At 36.7% G+C, this 20,208-nt stretch overlaps 2 protein-coding genes across 5 annotated transcripts in view; both read right to left on the bottom strand.

Moving 5' to 3' along the window:
• SNCG (synuclein gamma) overlaps window positions 1–20,208 on the bottom strand; it is a 205,591-nt gene that overhangs the window by 48,588 nt on the left and 136,795 nt on the right. The gene's annotated exons all lie outside the window — the stretch shown is intronic.
• Window positions 1–20,208, bottom strand: part of BMPR1A (bone morphogenetic protein receptor type 1A) — a 73,369-nt gene that overhangs the window by 4,939 nt on the left and 48,222 nt on the right. For all 4 annotated transcript variants that reach the window (XM_068197234.1, XM_068197233.1, XM_068197235.1 and 1 more), the window contains 10 exons: window positions 16,518–16,725; window positions 7,742–7,904; window positions 6,333–6,435; window positions 5,732–5,831; window positions 4,819–4,918; window positions 3,881–4,025; window positions 2,688–2,880; window positions 2,017–2,314; window positions 1,396–1,571; window positions 744–874 (listed from right to left, as the gene is read on the bottom strand). In XM_068197234.1, coding sequence (XP_068053335.1) covers window positions 744–874; window positions 1,396–1,571; window positions 2,017–2,314; window positions 2,688–2,880; window positions 3,881–4,025; window positions 4,819–4,918; window positions 5,732–5,831; window positions 6,333–6,435; window positions 7,742–7,904; window positions 16,518–16,584 — 1,476 coding nt within the window. In that variant the 5' untranslated portion in view covers window positions 16,585–16,725. The remainder of the gene's footprint in view (window positions 1–743; window positions 875–1,395; window positions 1,572–2,016; window positions 2,315–2,687; window positions 2,881–3,880; window positions 4,026–4,818; window positions 4,919–5,731; window positions 5,832–6,332; window positions 6,436–7,741; window positions 7,905–16,517; window positions 16,726–20,208) is intronic.

Raw genomic sequence — 20,208 nt, 5'->3', positions numbered from 1 at the left:
AACAGTGGTATAAATATGGCAGCAATAAACAGAAATATCTCCACATATATGGCTGCAAAACCATAGAGAATTCTTTCAGGGAAAATGAAGATGTGACAACAGTTCTTTCAGCAGTCAAAAAAAAAAAAGGAGAAAACTGGTAATTCACAGAAGTCAAGGACTTGGGGAAGAATGAATATGGCATATTTAATTTGCTATGTGAAATAGTTATGTCTTATTTACTGTGTTCAAGCTGTGGCCCTTTAAAAACACATATAAATGAGAGTATTTTAGTTATAGCACAGACTGTCCTGTGATGTAACAGTAAAAAAGGAAAAAATGGAAGAGAAAATCCATAAAGGAATTGCTTTATCTTTCATGAAATATTTTATGCCACAAACCAATAAGCTATATCTATTAAGACTAATAAAATTAATTAAAAATAATTTAAGTTTTAGCTCCAATTAAACTCTGAATATATTCCACTATCTAAAATACACAATCTCAAGTACAGCAGTAATCATATACTTGCATACTGCTTAAGGGTATATTCCCCTCAGATCACTGAAAAGATACATTAAAAAAAATACAATATTTTGAATTGATCTCAAGCATGTCTTTCTCCTATTATTGCTATGAGGTTTTCAAAGTATCAGAATGTGTGAATGCAGTCCTACTTTACAACATTTTAGTATTTATTAAACTAAAATACCACCCCATATTAATGAACAAACTGAAGCAGCTTTTCCTCTGAGCACACTCACTTCATCGCTGTTCCATCTGTTCGATACCACTGGGCGTAGGCGCTTGACACACACCACTTCTCTCATGTCCTCATAGGATGGATCATTTGGCACCATGTCATAATATGGCAACTGGTACTCTTCAACAATACCTGGAGATAATTGTGAAAGATTAGGAACAATTAAAATAAAAAAATCTACATATCTCCTCTTGGATTTCCTTAGCCAGGAACAAAAATTAACTTTCTGCCAAGTTAAACTCACCACACTGTGAGTTTTACTGTGGTAAAAATCTAAAAATTCCACTACAACAATAATTTACCATAAAAGCTACACTATTATGATTTTTAACTTTAGTAGCTACGATGATTCTTTGTAGTGCCTTTGATTTTTCTAATCTACTATATGCTTTTTCTAATCTACTATATGCTACAAAGAAGCACAGAGAAATATAAGATGGAAAAAGAATACAGGTGAAGATGCATAAGGATGCAAAAGAAGAATAAAAGAAAAGCTAGGATGAGTCACAGGAGTATTTGTCAGACTATTACTACTGCTTTTAAAGAATACAAGCCTAATGACATAGCAAGCTAATTATATAATTTCCTGGTGAAGCATTGCTAGAGTGAGGGAAGGGCCTGGTAGATTTTATACAGAATATTTAAAAGTTTACCTCCTGTGACACAGCGCCGAGCCATTTCCCAGATGATCAGCCCAAAACTGTAGATGTCAGCCATGATGTATGGCTGGAAATGGTTTTTATTCAGGCTTTCATCCAGGACTTCTGGAGCCATGTAACGTTTTGTTCCCACTCTGGTGTTCAAGGGAACGTCAACTTCGTTTGTGTCACTATATGAAAACATTAGCAAGTTACTGAATTGTGGACTGTTACAAGGCATGAAATCCTGTATGGCACAACCACTAAACAGAAAAGTCTCTGTCTCCATAGAACTTAAATGAATAAAAGTATTTAATAATACTATTAAAATATCACATTTTCAATTAAGTTTCAACTGCCTATATGCTGTTTAAATTTTCTATGAAAGAATTTACATGATTGCAATTACTATGAAAGGCTAGTTTTAAATTAAAAAAAAAACAGTCTCCATTTCCTCTACAAAACTTTTGTTTTCCATAAGAGTATTTTCATTGTTTCTTAACAAGCTATTTTCATCATGATGTCTACCAGCATTCAAGAACTACATTTTACTACATCTGCCTTTTAAAACTGAGTATCTAGTGCATTAAATAAAAAAATGACGTGAAAGCTTTCCGATGACAGAGGATTTGTTACCTGTTGAACTTGACTGCAAGACCCAAGTCTGCAATGCAGCAGGTTCCGTTTTTCTTTATCAAGATGTTTTTACTCTTCAGGTCCCTGTGTGCAATCGCAGGCTTGCCTTGTGTCCCATAGATTTCTGTGTGCAGGTGGCACAGGCCACATGCAGCAGAATAGGCCAGTTTGAGCAGAGCCCTGTTGTCCAGAGTAGTGCACTTCAGAAAATCATACAATGATCCGTTTTCATGATAATCCGTGATCAAGTAAAGCTGTGTCCAGGAGCCAGTGCCTTTAATATCTGCTGCTATGAAACCTATGAAATGTATAAACCAAGTTACTATTTATTTGTACATAAAATTTTTGTGTAGTAGATTTAGTGATAATTCCTAGAGCTGCATTTTCTTGCACTGTAGCAGAAAATATGTGTTGCCCTTATGAAAACTAACCATGTAGAACCTGTGATTCTAACTGTATGTGAAGTTACCAGTCCAGCTTTTCAGCAGAGATTGCAGACATGTTTCTAACCAAAAGCAACCCGATTCTACCCTTTCAGTAACATTTAATTAGTGCACATTAAGGGAATAACCCATCTGATGATTCCACAGAAGCTGCCTTAGACCCCTCACACCACCCGGTAAGAGCTCCTCCTCCTCCACCCTCCAGCAGCCAAGGTTCTGCTGCCTTACCCAGGATGTTTTCATGTCGCATGAGAACAGTTTGGTAAATCTCTGTTTCTCTGAACCAGCTGGCTTCTTCTGTGGTGAAAAACACTTTGACTGCCACTTTTTCACCCCTCCATTTGCCCATCCACACTTCACCATATCGTCCTTTTCCGACTTGCCTTACCATCTGAATTTGTTTGGCAATAGTGCGCTGAACCTAAGGAAGACATTTAAAAAAATAAAAAAAAAAAAAAAAGAGGGCATAAGATGGAGGAGGGAAACATACCAGTTAACCAAAAGTACCTGGCAGGCTGCTTGTCAAGTTTGGATTACTTTAAAGTTTTATACCATTGTAAAATTTTTCCATTACATTTTTTAGATTCCAATTTTGGACTCATTATTGCTGCCTCAAAGGTATTAAAAAAACTCAAAAAGATTTAAGTCAATAAGTCAATTCAACTTCTAACTGAAGGGTATGTTCTCTTGCATTTTATTTCTGATTTATAAATAGTCATCTGTCTCACTGGTTAATTTTTATGCAAGTATTATATAGGATGGTGAATGAACAAAATTATGAATAATTATCACAAAACGGTTTCAGTTGGAAAGGACCCTAAAGATCATCTACTTCCAATCCCTCTGTCATGGGCAGGGACACCTTCCACTGGAACAGGTTGCTCCAACCCCATCCAGTCTGGACTTGAACACTGCCAGGGATGGAGCATCCACAGCTTCTGTGGCAACCTGTTCCAGTGCCTCAACATCCTCAGTGAAGGACTCCTTCCTAACAGCCCATCTAAACTTACTCTCAGTTGAAAGCCATTTCCCCTTGCCTACATGCCCTTGTAAGAAGTCCCTCTCTGGCTTTTCTATTTTAATGGTCAATGGATACTAAGAAAGTAAAATCTCTGAGTTCACTCAATTTGATACTTACATGAGCCATGTCTTGTATTTTTATCTTAATAGCTGTTTTCTTTGAATTCTGCTGATGCCAACAGATTTTTTAATGTCTCTGATTTGACACTTCATTTTAATTAATTATGTGAAGATGGGCTTTAAAAATGTTCAGTTTGTACTTCACCTTCATTGTGATGGCATATAAAATAATTAGCATTTTGTATGAACAGACTGCTTTGTTCTAGGCATTAGATCCAAACCAAGCTTTGTTTGTGATGGAGAGAAATTCAGTGAAGAAAAATCTCAAGTTGATGACTTACCAACAGTGGTAGTCCTGATCCACTCCCAGAACTCTGTGACTGGTCAATAAGGTCTTTTAATGACTCCCCAGCTGGAATAAATGCTTCATCTTGTTCCAGGTCACGATTATAACAGTGCCTCTTTGCCATTGACTTACAGTAATGCCTGCAAAAGTAACAGAAGTTAAGCTGAACTCCAAAACACTTAAAATATGTAACAAACTGTTCTAGGAAAGGAGCTATTTAAACAGACACACCTTCTCAAAAGACAAAACAGAGAAGCAGATGTTATTGTATTTTTTCTTTTCCTGAAATGTAACTTATATAGCTTTTTAATGTTAAGAAGCTGTTGTAATGCATGTACAGGTTTGTCAGCTGATTATCAGTGAGGTAGAAACCCACCATTTTTAATACTCAGCTCTCAGCCAGAGTTACAAGCACAACATTGCTGATTTTGGGTTAAATGAACAGACAGAACCTCGAACCACAGCAGCTGAGGCTGACACAAGCCTTGGAAACTGCTAGAACAGTGATCACCTCCAGCACAGGGCTGGGGCTAACAGAAGCATCTGAATGAACTGCCACAGCTCAGCTGGACATTTACTTAGTTTTGAAACTCAGCAGAAAATCTCAGAAGCAGATGAAATTTAACTATTCAAAGTGACTGAAGACCCAAAAGCATAAAAAGCATGAAGATATTCCTGTTTACCAGCTGCTATAGCATCGAAATTATGTGTAGCTTGCAAAACTGTAAATATTTTGTATCCAGAGGAAAGGACCAAACTCACTTAAATTCTCTGCTATGAACATTTCATTCTGCTACCCACTGAAATGTGGAATTAGGTTCCAACTGTTTCCAATCTACGTATGATTAACTGAGTACATTAGCAAAATAACTGTTCTGTTTACACTGATTTGCAAAATTAAAAATGTTGCCAATAAAGAAAGTGCTTTCTTACTTGTAACAAAAGCAGCTAAGTAAGATGACCATGACAATTATGCAGACTGCCATAGAAATCAACACTGCCATCCAACGAATGCTGCCATCAAAAAGTCCATCTATTTGACAAAAAAAAAAAAAAAAAAAAGAAAAAATAGAAAGGAAAAAAAAAGAGAGTTTCCAAAGTCTATTAATTAAACGTATATTGTAAACAGTTTATTTAGGTATGGTTTCATATACTGTGTATCAAATTAAGTATTTATACCACAAAAGCAAAGATAAATTCACTTGGATGACAAAAAAAAAAGAGAAAGATTCAGCTTGAGATTTTGGAGTTGTTGGTTTTGGTTGACTCTTGCTAGTTTGTTAGAAATAGAAATTAAGGATTTAGAGCAGTAAGATTCTGAGAAGATATAAAGCAACAGTTAGACCAGTACAACTTGTCTAGTAATGAATGAGTAAGCGCACGAAAACAAACTATTTTCGCTGGGAACAATAGAAAGAAGAGAATGAATTTGCAATAAAGAGGTGTTAACAAGGTCTGAATAGTTTTTTCCATGATGGCATTCATAATGGTAAAAGCACAGCAGAGATTAAGAAAAACATTTTTAAAAGAGATCAGACTGTGGAAACAGAATAAAAATAGATCAGAAGATCACATGCAGTCAAGATATGAATGCACTAAGAACAAGAATAAAAATGCCATGAGTGACTGATCAAAGAAAAGATTAACTTGAAAGTGGCAGAAAAGGAAAACTGAAAATAGAAAATGAAGAGTAGTACAAATCTTCATATAAAAATTACCGAGTAAGGAAAAAACCAGATTTGTGCAATACTATAATTACATTTTCTCCTTATTTCTACTGTGGATCAGGAAGAACAGAACCTACACAGAATTTCTTAGCGGTGTGAACAATACAGGAGGTGTTTACCTGTACTATCAAGAGGTGGTAATGTTGGTTGCAAATCCTGATTGCAGAAATCAGTGCGACAGCACTCAATCGTTCGGCGTAACTGCGCTTTAGGTGAGTCCTGTTGAAGGAGAATTCAATGAACATTTAGATTTTGAAGATCAAACAGGGACAGGAGATGTTACAGCTACAATATAGCACAGAAAAAAGTGTAAGCTATTTTATTTAAAAGGCACTTCAACCACACCATTTAATGTATGAGATCACTCTGCAGTGGCCCACAGACATCATCTAATCTTTGAGCCTACATTTGATCTTGCATTTTTTTATATTTCATGAGATGTTTTTCACTTGTTGCACAGAAATAGATGGTTTCTACTTAAGTCACTATTTCGTACATAGGAAAAGTCTTGAGCTTAGTCAAAACCAGTTAATCATATGTTAAATAAATACTGCTTTTAAGACAAAACACCCAATCCCTTTAGAAGTTTTTCTCTTATACTCATCATAGCAGCAGTATTTGCTTTAGAAGCATGAAGCATCTTCAGAATGCCATATAAAAAAAGGGAGTGGCATAAAAATAAAATAAAGTATGGCACTGGTATAAATCTCATTTTTTCACCTTGCACTGGAAGTCTGAACCTTCATACTTCATGCAGCCAGAAGCAAGCGTGGGTTCTCCATGTTCATCCTCCTCAATGATAGCAAAGCAATGCCCATTAGTTCTGCAATAAACATATCACGTATGCTTTTACCATCATGTTTTCATTAAATATTCAGAATTAGTTGACCATGAACCCATTAAGAATTCTAGAATGAAAACTTCTAGAAAAATTCTTCAATACAGTGGTTACCATCCAGTTTGAGAATAAAAGACCTCCACAGTATTCTCAAACAGAACAATACAGGGATGCTTTCTCACAAATATTCATTCATTCCCTCAACACAGACACTAAGGAAAACAAATTTAGAAATAATTTTGTTTGCCAAAAAATCTATTTACACTAATTTAAAGAAATGCAGATGTGGAAAGCATAACGCCATAAGGTACCCTGCATGTAGACACTGTGTGTTTTTAACTAATAGCTTTATTATCAGTATAATGGCCTATCAGTTGCTAGGTCAGACAAAAATTAGTAAGGTCTATACAGACTGCACACACTAGAGGGCAATAAAAACCAATAAATAAATACCAAGAGGCTTGAAAGACAAAATACTGGAACATTTTCTCAGTTCAAAATTGTTTGTAAGTTCTGCCTGTGTTTACATTTAAGAAGACAGCAGTGTTTATTCTACCTCCTTGGGCTCCACAGAAACTGCCAAGTGACACATTAGAGAGACTGAAACCTATGTTAAAGTGAAGACTCAAAGTACAGGAGCAAGTAATACGTTTTCAACTGTGTATATTAGTTCTTAAGGAAGAAAACAGAAGGGCCTTGAACATGGAATTGCAAATGGAGAGGAAAAAAAAGAAAAACAAGGACATTTCAGGACATGAAAAAAGCCCACCTTAAGTAAGCACATAACCTGTGTATGAGTCTGTTAGGATTCTTATGCCTATCAAAGATAAAACTTCCCTCCTGTCTCTACATGTCCACAGGCTTTTCTTTATTTTCCCCTGCCTTTCCTTCATATTCTGTAACTATTGAACATGTAACAAGAAGAATTCTCAGTAAATGGCTATGTTGTTTACACTACCTTTTTGACTACTAGGTGAAGAAATAAGCAAACAGGTGGTCATGTCAGAAGGCTTAGATTTGGGTCACTTAATACTCACCCAGCTATAAAATACCACAGGGTTACTTAAAACCTCTGTCCTTCAAAGCAGTTGCTAGGTTTAAAATGACCAGTTGTAAATTGTTCTAAGGTATGGTGAAAACAGATGACCATGGGTTTTAGCACTCACAGAACATAATCAGTTATGGTCAGATCACCTGAGAGAACCTTGGTCAGCCTCCAGAGGTAGTCTGCTCTCTCAAAATCCAAAATTCTATTCTTCAAAGAGCTCTTTATCCCAAATGCAACACTTACATGCATGTGTTGTTAATAGCATCATCTGGACAATGTCCTGAGCAGTAGCATTTAAGAAAAGGTAAGGTGTCCTCTGGAGCAAGTGTTACTCCATTTGCTTGTTTCTTTTGGTCAGAATTTGTCTTCATTCCTGTACCATGAAGCATGCTGTCTGGCTTTTGACCTGGACACAAAAAATACAACAAAAAAATGTTTGCATCTCTTCGACAAGTGCTCAAGAGTTTTATAGGCAAAACATGACAACAATTTACATTTATAACTGAAGTATACAAGGCAATCTCCTCTCCCAAGATTATAGTAGAAATCTGAATTAATAATTTTATTCTAGAAATACCCAGCTAACATATTTTGTACCTTAACAGCAGATCTTCCAACCATATATAATCAATATAAACAGAAAGATATTTTCTCTTTTTGAGGTAGGGCAGGAAAGCAGCGGTGTAACTGGTTAGAATTTTCTGAAGAAAGCGTCTCTCATTCATGTGTTTAGAAAACCAAAATGCTGACGGCTTAATAACCATAACAAGAATAATTTTATGCATGACTGAACATATTTAATATGCAATTTTCTAATTTTCTGAAGTAATTTTTTATAGATTCACAGTCTCATGGAAGAGCAGTAATAACTCCAAAATCTCTTGGTTTTTTTGATCTCTGTATGCATTAGTACTTCAAAACACAGCTAAAGTAAATCTTGTTTGCAAATTAAATTTCAGTAAATGACATGAACATCCATCCAAACGAGCTTTCACAGAATAGAAACAGGGCTACATCATGTTCCAAGTAAGCCTCAGTTTCTCAATAGTAGCAGAGTTAAACATCATTTGTTCTTGATCATATTATTAAAATGCTTTTGTGAATGTAGGCATTCAGAAGAAAACATCCATTTTCTTCTTAGTGAAGAACATCCAGAACAAAAATGATGAACATTATCTGCTTCATTTGGAATATGCCATATGATTACTGTATGAGATGAGAACATCTTTACCCATCTCCTTCAGCTTTATCATACACAATTTTACCAACAAGAAATCTCTTTCTGTCAACCACCTTGGCTCTAAATCCTCAAGGTATGAACCAAATACAGATAGAAGAGCCATGAACAAACTATCACTTGCACTGACAGATTACAGCAAGGCTCTATGTGAGGCTCAGTGTTGGCAAGATAAGCCAGCAGCCAGTCAGGACCAGCAGAAGCTTTTACAAATTTAGTTCTTAGTAAAAAAATGGAGGTCACAATACAAATTTCAGTTTTCCAAGGAAAAGAAACCTAACCAGCAAACTCAGAGTGTCTTCGAACAGATTCTTGGGCCTCCTGTCAAACCTAGCAAACATGAGCTGTAGAATGATGAGAATATTAGTGTCCCATTGTACCTTGCTTGAAACATGTCCAGAAAAACTCGATTAAAACCTCTTGCAGATACAGCCCTCTGCATCACTCTACTGTAACATCCACTGTGTCATTCAGACAAGTGCCGATTAAATATTTGTGAAATTGATCCTACTGTACAGAAAATAGCAGACTCACAGATTTCCTCATCTGGTTAATACCTAGTGCAGTGTCCAATGCAGCAAAGTAATGCAACCGTGCTTCTTCTGCATACAACTAAGAGAATATCCTGAGAAACACACCATTACCTAAACACTGAAATCACAGAGCAGTGCTTTATTTAACATGTGGTCTTCAAAGAATATTTCATTAATACCCAAGTTAAATAGTCCTGATCTGTACAGACTGTTCACAAGAAACAAAATCCAATGCTAGAATAACAGTAGGTTATAGGTATTTCTGATTTAACCAAGAGGAATCCTGCACAATTGAAACAGCTCCTCCATCCACCCCCCTCTCTTTCTACATATTTCTTCCCACCATAAACTGAAAGGTAATTTTAATACTTCGCTAGAGACATCACACAACATTCTGTATTCACATTTAAGAGATCCTTACCTGCTCAGAGAACAGGTAATTCTACTTAGTATTTAAACCAAAAGCCACTGCATATGCACAAATATTGTCTTTCTAATTTTGTTGAATGACTACAGTATCTTTCCCAATTGATGTTATAAATCCCTCTTATCTTGAGGGACATTCCACATGTTAAAAGTCTTTATGGTACTTTATGATCAATGTCTTACAGTCACTCATCCATTTTCCTACCCTGATCACTGAATGCAATGTTTTTTCAGTTTATTAGACAAGAAATCCAAGGAACCCTGAAAGCATGGCTTCTCCTAGCTCAGAACAGAAAGAACAACATTTTTGTGCATGCCTGGCATCTTTTAAAGCAGTATAATTCTCTGTATAACACTGAAGCATGACTACAGGTATACCAACCTTTTATACTAAAAGTGACACGAAATACATTTCCCCTCTTCATTTATTACGATGGATTGCATTATGAGATTTATGAAAAGCACATACTATATAAAATCCAAACCAGATAACTGTATTCTCAAAGAAACAACATCTTTGCCTTTTGTTCAGTTTCTATAGGCAAAGATTTTTATTCAAAGCAAGAATAGACTACAATTTCATTATTTTTGTAATGTAAAACTCCATAGCAGCCTGCTTTCATCTTACAGGTAATACCTGAACTGCACAAAGAATGGGGAAAAAAATCACTTCACTCTTGCATTTTTACTTCCTAAGACTGTAAGCAGAACTCCTCTTAGACAAGAGTTAGAGTACCCAGGGAAGAGAATAGGAAAATTTTGAGGAAGTTTGGGATTACTTCATGGAAAAGTTTTTAATTGCCTGCACCTAGGATACCTAACTGTATCCTTTACTGCAGTACTGCAATTCATCCTCAACACTTTCAGACACATTAGTGTCCATCCTAAAGCTGCTAGGTATGGGTTTGGGAGTCAAGCATGGAAAGACTTGGCTTCCACCCACCTTAGATGTTAAGAGGGCACATGAAGGCCCTGAACTCACAGGATGTTTCATTGCTGTTTTTCCTGGTTAACAGACACTGAGTAAATGAACAAGAGAGAACTAAGCATAGGACAAAAGAACATCGTGCTCCAAGGTTTATGTCCCCACCCTCAGAAGTCCAGCTATCAGACATTCACACTGATGCATCTTCCCCCTGGGAGCAGGACAGGGAAAGAGAGGATCGTGTTTTAGGATCTTGTGACACTACACTACTTGATGATGTAATTAATCTCTTCCATGACACTCGCAGTTGTCACTCTGCAGTACAGCTAAGAAACATACATACACAGATCTCACAGAACTTTCAAAGGTGTAAGTGCAGTGTATTGTGCACCGAAATGCAGCACCCAGGGACTTCAGGCACAGCAAAGCTTCCTTTCCACTGTTTCCTAACCTCCACCTGCAAACTGCACAGAGCTGGTGGGCAAAATAATATACATGAGCAACAAATGAGCTATCACATGCTGGAGAGCTTGTTCAAGATCCTGGATCACTTCTAGCCTGTTTATCCAGCCTTGAGAATGACAGTACCATAGACTTCTAAACATACAAACTGCTCTGTAATGTGTATTTTACTGCATTACAAAGTTACAACATTCAACAAAATATCAGAGTAAGGGTGGAACATTCTCCTAACTTCACTGCAGTGTAAGACACTGATGAGAAAAAAGCTGATGGGACTTCAAGTTCTCATTTTGTCTTGTGTTCTGCCCCATCATACACTACACGCATTGTAGATTTCTACAAGTGTGAACAACTGTTACAGACAAGACAACACTTAAATGGTTTTCTGTTTAAAATTAAACTTAATTTTAATAAAATAAATAAAAATTTCAAAAGCCAATAATAAAACAAATAGTTAAAACAGAACAATGTTTGACAATTTATCATATCCAGCCTTTGATCAAAAATATAAATTATTCAAAGCACTGCTTCTTCCCGTCACAGAAAATAACTTAAGACTATAAAATGTATTTCAAAGAAGCACAGGATATTAAAAACCTCACTAGGTTAGAAATCTAAGTCAACTTGAAAGCACGCTTCAAATATTAATATTAACATGGATAAATCTTAAAATGCACTGTGCGTGACACTGCAGTGTTACTAATCACTAAAACCCCAGTTAACCTGCTTGCAACTCAATGCCAGGATACAGATATAATTTCATTAAGTCTTCTGATCTAAGAAAAGATTTGTGTGACCAGTAAAAAACCAGCTTTATGAAATGCAGAGACAGCAGTAAGTGTAAAAAGACAAATACAAGAACCAAATTATGCCTACATTTTTTTACTTAATTGTATTCTCTCTTTCTCCACAAAGGGAGGTCAATATGGCCTATAGCAGTCAAGTTGTTTGATAGGTTTCTGAGTTCATAATACAGGTGTTGCCCATAAAAACATTTCTATTCCAGACTATTGCCTTTAAAGGGATTTGTCCTAGCAGAAATACAGTGCTAGAGGCATTTCTTTGTAGCTACTCTGATCCATGCTTGTAAACTCTAAGAAATTCAATATATAAGTAAGAAGAATCTTAGTCAGAAGAGCTCCTTCACCTGCCTCCCTGCTGGTGCTGATGCACACTGGGCTCTTTTCATCAAAGATGAAAGTTGTACCACTGCTCTTTATGTTAGGTATGCCTCCCTTAGGAAAAAAGGCATACCTTAATATTTTTATGTGGTAGTTCTAAATTACTTTTTCTTGCTTTAGGATGCAGATACTGCAAAATCCTCCAATCCAGTAAGCACATTTCACCTTTCTGCCTATCAGAAACTTTCATAATGATTTAACATGTTCTGTTATGTGAATTAAACCTAAGTACAACTGACACAGTTTGAATACAACACTAGCACTTGCTCTTAAAAGACAAAACAGTTTTTATAAAAATCAGAAAAATTGTATGAGTGCAAAGAAAGTATCTTAAATGCTTCTCCAAACTCTGTGTTTGGCATTGTAACCATAATGCTCCCTATAGGGCTTTTTTGTGTATCAAGGCTGTGATCTCCAAAGACCAGGCCTGTTAGAGGTAACTCCATCTAGCAGAACTGGTTCCTAAAAATCACAGCAAGTTCACAGACTACTGGTTTAAAACCTCTCTCCTGTCCTTCCAGCTTTCCCAGGAGCTACATCAGTGCTCAACATAGACAGGCAGACTCTGCTTCCCTCCTCTGCTTCCCCACCTGCAGTCCTCAGCCTCTGCTCCCACTTCCCTTCCCCAAGTCACTTCTGAAGACTGCTCTGTTCTTATGCACTCAATATAAAAGCCAGAGACTTGAAAACTTTGTGCATTTTTCTTAAAAATGTACAATGCATTGTAATTTAAATTAAAAGGGCTTTTAAAGAATAAAGTTACTTTAAATGAGAAATTCTAATAAAGATGTAAATAAACTTTTAATAATCTCTTGGAAGAATTTTAATCAGATAAATTTATAAGAACACGGTTGCTGCCCATGTTTTAAAGACTGATGCAGCCATTAATTGGGGAAATCACCAATAAACAGAACTAGTGTTTTCAAATAATGAACCAGCTACTGACAACTTTAAGTTCCTTCTATAGCTTTTAGAGTTTTATTTCAGATTAGTTTATACATTCAAATTCAGTTAAATACTTCACCTAAAAATGAGAAAGTGCATAAAGTTTTTAAGATGTATCTTAATATATACCTTATCTATGTCAAGTATTGGAATAAAAGTAATTAGAGCAGTGAATGAAAATCAACAGGGTTTTTTTTAGTTCACTGACAGTGGCAAGCTTAAGTCCACTTTAATATTAACACTAATTATTTTTAAATTTGACTTTTAATATATCTTCATACATATCAAGTGGTATTAATACATTTTTAGTCAGCTAATTTACAAGGATTAAAATACTGGTGTCTGTGGTGTCTCTGAGGAATACATAAAGGTGTGATGAACCACATTGGAAGTAAACTGCCAGCAACGAAGAACCAAATTTATGAGAACATGTTTAAGTAGATGTTAAGCACTTTATTACTGCCACAAATATTGATCAGACGTGCTCATCAATGCACTACAACAACAAAGAAAGTACTCTACTTGGAAGTAAAACTGGTCCTCTGCACGACAACCCTCCACTACTGGGAAGACAAAACCTGTTTAGTGTAGTCACAAGTGCAGCTGAAGCCCAAAACCTCTTGCCTTAGATCAGAAAAAGGAAGTGGATGAAGATGCAAAGCAAGTCAGACTTAAAGCTACTGCAAAGGCCTTCCACAGCAAGAAAGGAAATACAAATATTCTAATTGAAGAGGTTGCTATGAAATCTGGCCATATGCAACTCCGCCTTATTTCTGACTATTTCTCAAAGTAAGCGAGGAAGTCCCAAAGCTATAAAGATAAAACCCAAAGGGTAACTAACCACTGGGTCCCTCTGCTGCACAGTAACAACCTGAGAAACTGTAGCTATTCAACAAAAATGTCATAGAATTGCCTCTGGTTTCTGTTGTTACTGTACCAATATTTTCACAGTAATCAACACATGCAGCCACTTGCTTTTTCAAGTTACCTGTTAAGCAATCTGGTATGTATATATACATGCAGCTATACAGACACATTTGCTTTTATCATTCTCTCAGGTCCTGGTAAGCTCTGAAATTCCTAACATTCTGAAGAAGCCTCCAAAAAAAACCCCAAGAGAGCAAACCATTAACCTGGATGCCAGACACTGAAAGTACACACACTGGTTTCTACTTACTCTGCTTTTTCTTCATCTTTCTGTAAATCACACAAATTCTCTTCCGTTCTTCCTAATGGATCTTTTTCACCTCTGTTGATTGCTTTATGATAACTTTTTCTAACATCCTGCACATATTTTCCTTGTTGAAGCTACTTTTTCAACGGTTTAAACTTTTCACTTTAGATTGTCTCTTTCCTATAAAAATATCAAATGCTTTATGACTATTATCTTAATTCTTTCCTCCCCCATTAATCAAGGGAAAAGCAGAGAGATTTGACTGTTTTTTTCCTCACCACTCCAGGAAACCAAGAATATTTTGTATGTTTGAAGAAACGCCCTTAGGCAACTTGCAAAGAACTAACAACATTTCAATAAGCTCAACTTTTCCACGGCTTTCAGACCTCCCTCAGTATTGATTTGAAAGTCAGGAAAATTTCTAAGATAAGGAAATTTCTTCTTTTGAAGCTGAAAAATAATTTTCAGTCTTTAAACTTAATTTATCTATATTACTATAAGTTATTTACTGAACTATCATTCATCACCGTGATTATGGAAGGAGTTAATGTAATTTAATTTTAAGCCACTAGAAGACTTGCATATTTGTATTATTATTTCTATTTGAATCTAGAGAGGCGAAAGAAATCCTTCAGTTGCTATTGCCTATTATTAAGATGCTAAATATTAACTAATGCAAAGGGGTAACCATGACTTCAGCAAAAAACCCCAAGCATATTACTCCCAGCCTCCTCAGGGGAACAAGGGAAGAAGCTGGTCTGTTCAGCCAGAAGCAGCAAAACTGCTTGCATACAAATAGAACAAGCTCCACAGCAAAACATTATGTCTGAGTATTAGAGCAGAGGAGATCTCTGGAAGTCACCTGGTACCACCACCTGGTCAAAGCAGGACCAACTTCTACATCAGACCAGGTTGTTCACTCATTGCAGTAAAGTTCTGACTACCTCTAAGGATGAATATTGCACTACCTGCCCAGGCAGCCTGTTCTAATACTTAACCACATTAAATCAAAATTTCTTTCCCTATTTCTCAATGAACTTTTCTTCAGTTTATTCCCACTACCTAATCTAAGCACCTTACAGCTACCTGCAAATATTTGTAAATCTACTACAGACTTCAAGTATACCCCAAACTAGGCTTTTCTGTCCAAACAGATGTATCAAGCCCAAGCTTTGAAGAGACAGCTCTGCTATATCCTTTAATCTAATACTGCAGATTCACACCAGAAACAGAACAAAAAGATCAGCATTTGGGTACTTACCAGGCTTCCTCCCCTCCCCAGTTAAAAGGGTTCATTGAACTGATATTCTTGAAAGTAAATATCTCACATAGCATCTCAAAATCAAGCACTAAGCAGTAATTGATCTAAGTATGGAATAAGGATATAAACGCTTTTATATTCAAGTATTTAAATGGCAGTAACAAATTTGTTTTCTGTTTTCTGAAAATATCTGGAAAGCTCTATGCACTTGAACACATGACACTTGCACAGCTGGGAGAACAAACACTCTTACACAGAGACTCAACCAGGGATGTATATTTTCAATTCAACCCAATTTGACAGAGGAATTAAAGTTCTAATGATAACTGGATTTCCAGAAGTTTTTTGATAATTGGTGTATGGAAAGACAACAGACATACAAATTAGTATCTTCACTAACTGAAAACGAAGGTATCTGAGAATAGTCCATAATCTCACTTTGGCCCAACAAGTAGGCACAAAAAGTTAATTTAGATTAGTTATGGCATACTACCTCTAGGCTGCTGGGAGCATCAAAAGGCATGGGGAACTGCACACTGCACCTTCTTCAGTGGGTCAAGTTAAAGGCATCAAATATACACACACAGAGGGAACTGAAATTCAGAAAGTCAAGCCTTCACTTCTGCTGCTCATCCAACTTGTTCTGTGATGTACTAGGCATTTTTGGTATTGCTTCTATTTAAGTATTTGCTAAAATAGACCTAATCTATACTACAATGAATGACCACTAGAATGCCCTTCTTTTAAGGGAAGCATCCATTATGGCACATCAGGCCAGTAAAGTCACCTGCCTGCGAAAGAAACTCCAAAAGAAAAGAATCCTACTTCAACCACAAATCAGAAAGATAAGCTTATTTCAACTAGTTTATATTTACCTTGAACATGGAGAATGATAAGCAGATAGGCTCCAAGCAATTGCTCATGAACTCTCAATCGAGTCATTGTTCACTTTTAATCCTTCCTGTGCAGGGCAACAGGCCCTTCTGCTTGACAAATGCTAAGCTCGGTCTGTTCAGTGAAGCCTAATACAGGATTCGGTGCTTGACTGCAAGGATGCTTCTGTGGCTTTTCCACCTTCGTTTCCTGGAAAGTACAATAAAACAAAATGTTTAAAAACTTCATGTATTTGTGAAACAACAAAAAACCCTCAAGATGGTCATCGTGCTGAGCATAACCAACAAATCCAAAAAAAAACCCCTATGTGTTTATTAACTTTAGTATCTGAAAACATTAGCTATGTTTACTATCTAACTGAATAGAAGGGTTCTTCTGAAATAGAAACTTTTGGTAACAACCCACAGCGATGTTTTCATATTCCTAATAAAAATATTAGATATGTCAACTCACTGGTCACAGATGTGTAATTTTAGACTTGCATATAGCTGTTTGAGGTAGTATTCAACAGATTTAGCATGTAAATCTGTTTGAAAACTATTTTCTTTACTGAAATGAAAACTTCTTTAAATTATTTTCCATAAAAATTAAATGCAAGTGGCGACTTCCCATAATACTGTGAAGGAAACAGTAACACCATGTTAGGCCACCTGTTGAAAACTGCTGGTAGAGAAGCGTTATTGCAAAAAACCCCAGCCTCTCTGCTGGATGAAAATCAAAATATCATTAAATTTAACAGTTAGTTTGGTTAGCTAATATACTTATCTTGTTGCTTTTTTCTCCTAGAATAGTACAGCAGAAAAAAGACAACACTAACTGCAATTCAAAATCATTACATCCCGGATTCCCAAGCTGTGTGCAAAATAATTCCTCCTGAAAAATCACACTACCCTATGTACACGCCATTTGCCCCACAAATAAAATATAATTCTACTCCTGTGCAGTGGGTGAACATACAGCTAAGACACCCAAACTGAGTAAGAAGTCACTTTTTCAAACTGTAGTAGTTGTGGTCACATTCCGCTTTTCAATGGTGCTGCATGAGGGGAGCATAATTGGGCCTGAAAGGACTAAAAAGCAGCTTGAACACCTCAATACTTCCTTGTAAACAAAAGCAAAGCTGCACAAAGATGAACAGAGTCCTGATTTTGCCTCTCCTCGGCCTCATTTCGGTGGGGTTGACCCCCCTGACCCCTGTCAGCCTGGCGCTGCTCATGAATGCCAGAACGGGCGTTCGCTCGGGGATGGGCAGCAATTACTGTTGGTGGCCGCTTCCAGCATCAATAACTCAATCTGTGTGTCGGCGAGACCCAAGAACTTTTCATTTTAATGAGTCTTCGGAGGCATTTAACATGGAGGCAAATTAGCGGCTGAACCGGGAGGTGTCCGTCACTTCCAATTTCAGCGGGCGCAGCGCGCCGCCCCGACCCCTGGCCTACTTTTCACACGTCTCTGACTTCTCCCTAATGCAGCCACAAAGAGGGAGCCAGGCACCCCAAGCACCACGGCAGCCGTGGCCCTGGCCAGGATTACGGCCAGGCTGTGGTGGGATGGACTCGGAATCGCGCACTGCGCAAACGTCTGGAGCACCAGGAACTAACTTCAAAGTAAACTTCCTGGCCAGGCAGAGGGAAAAGCGATGTGACAGCAAAAATATTCACTCTTTAGTGTTCCCTATGCCACAAAACCAATTCTGACAGTTAATAAGGAACGTCCTTCTAGCTATAAAACATCAGGCCAGCAGCATAAGTGTGTAAGTATTAATGCTTTACTCTATGTTTCAATGGCAATGAACTTGCAATCCTCCATAAAACATGTGGAATTTGAAAACTGCCAACAGCTTAATGTAGCAATAACAACAAAGGCTTTATTTATGGTATTCTATCAAGCAAAATCAAATAAATCTTAGTAATAGTCTGCTTAGAGTATTTTTAAAAATCATTCTGTCTTGTCCAGTTTCAGAAGGAATATGCATTTCCACTGTTGTACATTGCAAGTGTAGGAGTGTTTAAAACTTGGCGACCTTGCCCCCCAGTTCACCAGAGGGGCACACTGGCACAGGAACATCTATTTGCCACTGTACCACACAGCATGTTACCAAAAAAAAAACCAATAAAAAATTGAATAAATTAACCATTTTAATGCAACTCACTCCAATTTCATGGTGATTTTTGTTCAGTGACACACTCTAAGGTGGTTTTCAGAAATGCTCTTCAAGCCTATTAAAAAATAATGTTCTCCACCAGTATTTTGTACCTCAATCTTCCTTCCAGTAATACTTCCCTTTTCACATACACACATACATAAAATATAATATTGTATATAAAACCATGCAATAAAAATCAAAGAGAACTAATTCTAATTCCCCATTTTAAAACAAAAAATACCCTTCTAGAATCCTATTAAAGAGGAAGACTAGCAACTCTGGCTAAGGCACAAAGCTGAAAGAGCAACAGCTGGAATTTCTCCAAAACCTGGCTGATATAGCAGTTTAGAATGACACAACTAAATAACCCCTTGAAATATGTTAAAGCACCAGTTAACACTTGGAATGCTACTCTGTCAACACAATGATGCTGAAGAGATTCAAATCCATAAGCCAATCAGTTCATTTTAAAGTTCTCAATCTCTTTTCTACTGTAGCCACAAAGAAGTGTTCAACTGTATTCCACTAAAAAATAACATTCATCAATGGTAACACCTGATTTTTCTGCACTGTACTTTATTATCCTTCTTAGTAACAGTTTATCAAAGAAAATGCTTTTATTATTAAAACTGTGGTTTTTTTTCCGAACCGTAACTCAGCAATGAATTCACAGCACTGTCACAGCAGTTCAGCCCTATGTTCTGTATGACTACAAATATATGAAGCTGAAGTGTGCAAGATCTCTCATGTGGCCCAAACCAATGCTGAAAGCATGGAGTTCAGTGGTAACTGTTCTTTAGATGTGGCTATGTAATATTTTTAACAGCATGATCCCCATACCAAGTGAGCTGTGCTGTTCCAAATTTCAATAAAGACTGATAGCGGTGAATGTAACAACAAAGATAGTTTTGTATAAGGAGAACACATGAAAAAAATTCAATCTTAGACTTCACAAGAATTAGAACATACAATCCTTTTCCACAGACAAGATATTTCAAACCATTTACAGCAGTACATGTAACACCAAGTTAATATATTTAAACACAACAAAACTAAAACTTACTAAATGGTTCTCTGATGTGTAACTGGGGCAAGAAGCAACTTAGGTAACTGTAATCATATTACCTCAATCACGGGGACTGTTTTAAACAGGACTTTGAGATGAACAGAATGCCAGAGATAAACTGAACTGTCAGTCTAAGTTAGTGTGCAACAACAACTTTCCTGGAAGATTATGAAAAAACCTGATATGGTGCCACAAAGAAAATTACTCATTTGGACGAAGAAAAGAGGGATTATAAGAACAGTAAAGAATTCACTACAGGGCAGACAAGTAGTTTCAAGAACAGAGATTAGTAGCCTAGTTCAAATGGCATTTGAGGACCTTGATTCTTGATTCAGCTTGACTGAAGAATACTCATCCTTTTCATAAATGAAGCAGGTACAGAAACCAAAAACTTTAAAAAAATTGCTGACAAACAAATTGTCAGTTCAGCTGAGTGTTGTCTTTATGCAGGATGATTTGG

The sequence above is a fragment of the Anomalospiza imberbis genome, chromosome 8 (assembly GCF_031753505.1).
Source record: "Anomalospiza imberbis isolate Cuckoo-Finch-1a 21T00152 chromosome 8, ASM3175350v1, whole genome shotgun sequence".
Lineage (NCBI taxonomy): Eukaryota > Metazoa > Chordata > Aves > Passeriformes > Viduidae > Anomalospiza > Anomalospiza imberbis.
The sequence above is the reverse complement of the archived record's forward strand: the minus strand, read 5'-3'. Positions and strand labels throughout refer to the sequence as shown.